This window comes from Nanorana parkeri, unplaced genomic scaffold (genome assembly GCF_000935625.1).
Source record: "Nanorana parkeri isolate BGI_ZX_2015 unplaced genomic scaffold, ASM93562v1 scaffold2375, whole genome shotgun sequence".
Lineage (NCBI taxonomy): Eukaryota > Metazoa > Chordata > Amphibia > Anura > Dicroglossidae > Nanorana > Nanorana parkeri.
The window spans coordinates 157,366-160,763 of NW_017308643.1; the positions used below are offsets into that span (position 1 = coordinate 157,366).

General features: G+C 41.1%; 1 protein-coding gene across 1 annotated transcript in view; it reads right to left on the reverse strand.

Annotated features, from left to right (window-relative positions):
* LOC108801540 (annexin A11-like) overlaps window positions 1-3,398 on the reverse strand; it is a gene marked incomplete at its 5' end in the record, with an annotated part of 10,107 nt that overhangs the window by 4,384 nt on the left and 2,325 nt on the right. Inside the window, one exon of the mRNA XM_018573428.1 lies at window positions 2,460-2,553. Within this exon, the coding sequence (XP_018428930.1) occupies window positions 2,460-2,553 (94 nt within the window). The remainder of the gene's footprint in view (window positions 1-2,459; window positions 2,554-3,398) is intronic.

Consider the following 3,398-nt stretch of genomic DNA (forward strand, 5'->3'; position numbering starts at 1 on the left):
TTTCTGTTATACAAAAAAAATACAAAAAAAAAAAAAAAAAAAAAAAAAAAAAAATCGCATTCATAAATTTCATACCTGTAATGTTTACTATGTAAAATGTTTTCTACTAAATACTGCTGATAATTGATCACTATTGTTTAGCAAGTTAGATTGCCGAGATCCAGCATGGTGTTTCCACTGAGAAGCCCAACAATCTAACAGATCACACACCTCTCCTTTAAAACTGGATTGCTGAGGTCTAGTGTGGGGTTTCCACTAAAAAGTCCAACAATCCAACAGATCACACACACCTCTTTTAAAATAAATGTGTCAAAAAAAGACAAAAATACCCCATCCTGTGTTCAAGCATCCTCTGGTGCTTACATTTACTGCTGCTTTACCACTGCTCCAAATCACTTTTTATAAAAATGGCAGTACTTCAGGGTATGAAGGAAAATGTCACCTGCCTTCCTACAATGGCTTGAGCAGCCAATTTCCAGACCCCGGCACTGTCACATGGGAGCAGGGGGTGAGCAACTCGCTATGCAATTGCTCACAATACACAACACTGTCAAAAATGACCAGTGACTTTGTAGGGTAAACAGCGGGGACATGTATTAAAAAGGTATGCATAGGCACTGGTGACACAGATTTGGGAGGTGGTTTTGCAGCTAAGGTCAACCCCTTCAGACCCATCCAGAGATTTGTTCCAACAGCAACACAAAATGGCCAGAACAAGGGTCTTCTTGCAGAACTATAACTTTTATAGCTGCATCATCACTCGTCATCACTTTATGAAAATAGAACAGTGTAAACTCTTACAGCAGGAAAACCCCTCACATCATTGCAATGTTTTAGATCCAACAATGACTCCTTTCCAATGGCTCTGAGCTGTAAAGACCATCAGACCCAGACCTATTTCTGCTTTATTGATGGGTGCTCACAAAATTTTTGCCAGCCATTTTCTATTGCTGTTCCATAAAGAAGTATGGCAGTCTTATCTGCAATGATTATCTGAAGGAGAATGTTTATGAAAGGAATTGGAATAAAGCCAGAGATAATCACCTCACTAGCTAAATGTGTTTGCTTTTTTTATCTTTATAATAAAAGGACTACGGCAAAAAGCAAACAGTACAATACCCAACCAACCTCGTCTTTTCTTAGTTTAACTGGGCGATACATTAAAATGTATGAGTACTTCAGTAAAAGTAAAAGGACTCTTGTAGGTGGGGTTACAGCTTGTTAAGAATGTTTCAGGCAAAATCTCCACATATTTGTTCAACATTAGTATGCTATACTTGGGGTTTGGGTGTCGAAGGTCTATAGTCTAATCAGTTACTTATTTGCTTGGCAGTGATCAGTAACTAGATAAACTCATTACTGTTTGGTTGTAACTAAGGAAGCCATGTAAATGATTTTGCATTGTTGCACTATTACAATCTGATGATACAATCTCCTTTGGATTTACCTACCACTATGTTTTGTGAGGACCTACTTAAACAATGCAATTAAGATTCAGTCTGGTAGGCCCTCATAACACATAATTGCCGGTAAATTTAAAGGAGAGTGGACAGTTAAAATGTAACATGTATGGCTATCCTAAAGCTACCAACACACACTCAGATCCCTCATTCACACGACTAACAGCCGGCCCGTATAGATCCGTGCTGCGTGCACAGCCATATCGGGCCGCTCCTGGGAAGGACAGGTGCTGCGTGTGATTTGTACGCAGCAACCTGTTCTTCTCTATGAGAGTATGCGGCCATACGCTCACCCGAACTGTAAGTCCGTGCGGGTGTCATGTAGGGCGCACTGGAATGTAAGCCGGCCAACTCCCTGCGTTCAGGTGCGGGAGGGGGTGTGGAGCTGTATTGAAGTCAATGGCATCGCCCATATTGCGATCGCCCGCACTCGGAACGCAGGCACATTAGTGCCTGCATTCCGGTCCAGTGCAATCTGCAAAAATAGTGCTCGCAGCATTTTTGCGGATCGCACTGGACTGGAACACAGGCACTAATGCAGGCGATCGCACTGTGGGCGAGGGGCCTGCCTGCGGAGCCTGGCTGCGGTGCCATTGACTTCAATGCACCGCAACGCCCCCTCCCGCCCCTGAATGCAGGTGTTTTTCCGTTGGTAGCTCTCAATGAGCTCGTCATTTGAAAAGTAGATCTCCAGACGAAAAATAGCGGGCGCCCCTGCACTATAGTAAACGTGAATATATTGACCTGTGTTTAATGTGCATTTAAAACACAACAACACCAAGTATGATAACCATTCAAGCTACTATGAGATCTTCGTCCTACAAGAAATGTCTGCCGACCATTGTCTCTCATGATATGCATCTTGTGCTATATCTACTATAATCATGTATGGATCATGGGTTCCGCTCCTATTAGAATTTGCTACCGCATAAATAAAAGGTGATAAAATTGGAATTACAGTTAATTTTTATTTAGCAAAACAGGAGTGCTTCGAATTACCTGCGTTCAGGTGTGCTCTACTACGTGTACAAAGGATGGCATTAAATTTAGATTCATCTGTGCCCAGGCGTTTTTCTCCTGCTGCATACAGCTCCTGTAAATACACCATAAACCTGTTACAGTATACATGCATTCATGCAGTTGTGCTCATAAGTTTACATACCACTCAAGGAAATGATAAGATTTGGACCAAACACGAGTAATCAGACCAACTATTTGGTATTACCAAATATAAGCATTAAATTAATCATAGCAATAAAAAGAAAAAAAATGTGCATGCCCTTAATTCTTGCCTCCTTTAGCAACAATGATGACTTGCAGCCTTTTGCAATAGTTGCAAGTCAGGCCCTTCATTTTCTCATGTGGCTAAATGAAGTCAGGAAAATGTGATGGCCACTCCAGAGCATTTACTTTTTCTGCTGCAGCCATTAGAGGGTTGGGTTGGCCGTAGGTTTTAAAGTCCATTATACAAAGTCCAAATGCTGACAAATGCGAAGTCTCCCCCAATATTTTCCAAAAATATACTGCATTTATCTGGTCACAAATTTGGACTAAATTTCCTGTGCACTTGCAGCTCACACGCCCCCAAAACAGCAGAGATCCACCACCATGCTTAATGAGAGGGATGGTGTGCTTTTCTTTAGAGGCCTTGTTGACTCCTGGCCTTTATAGTTGTGAACACAAAGATCAATTATGGTTTAGTTAAACCAAATAATTGTGTTTCAGAAGTTTTGAAGCTTCTCTAGCTGTTTAGCATATTGTAAGCAGGCTGTGTTGTGGCATTGGTGCAGCAAAAATGACAATAATTTTAAAAATTTTGCTGGGATTGTAAACTTATGAGCACAACTGCACACACTCTTATGTTTGGGTCAAAGCAATTCCAATCAGCTCTTACACTGTTGGTTTTCTGCATTTTCAAAAAAAAAAAAAAAAAATGTG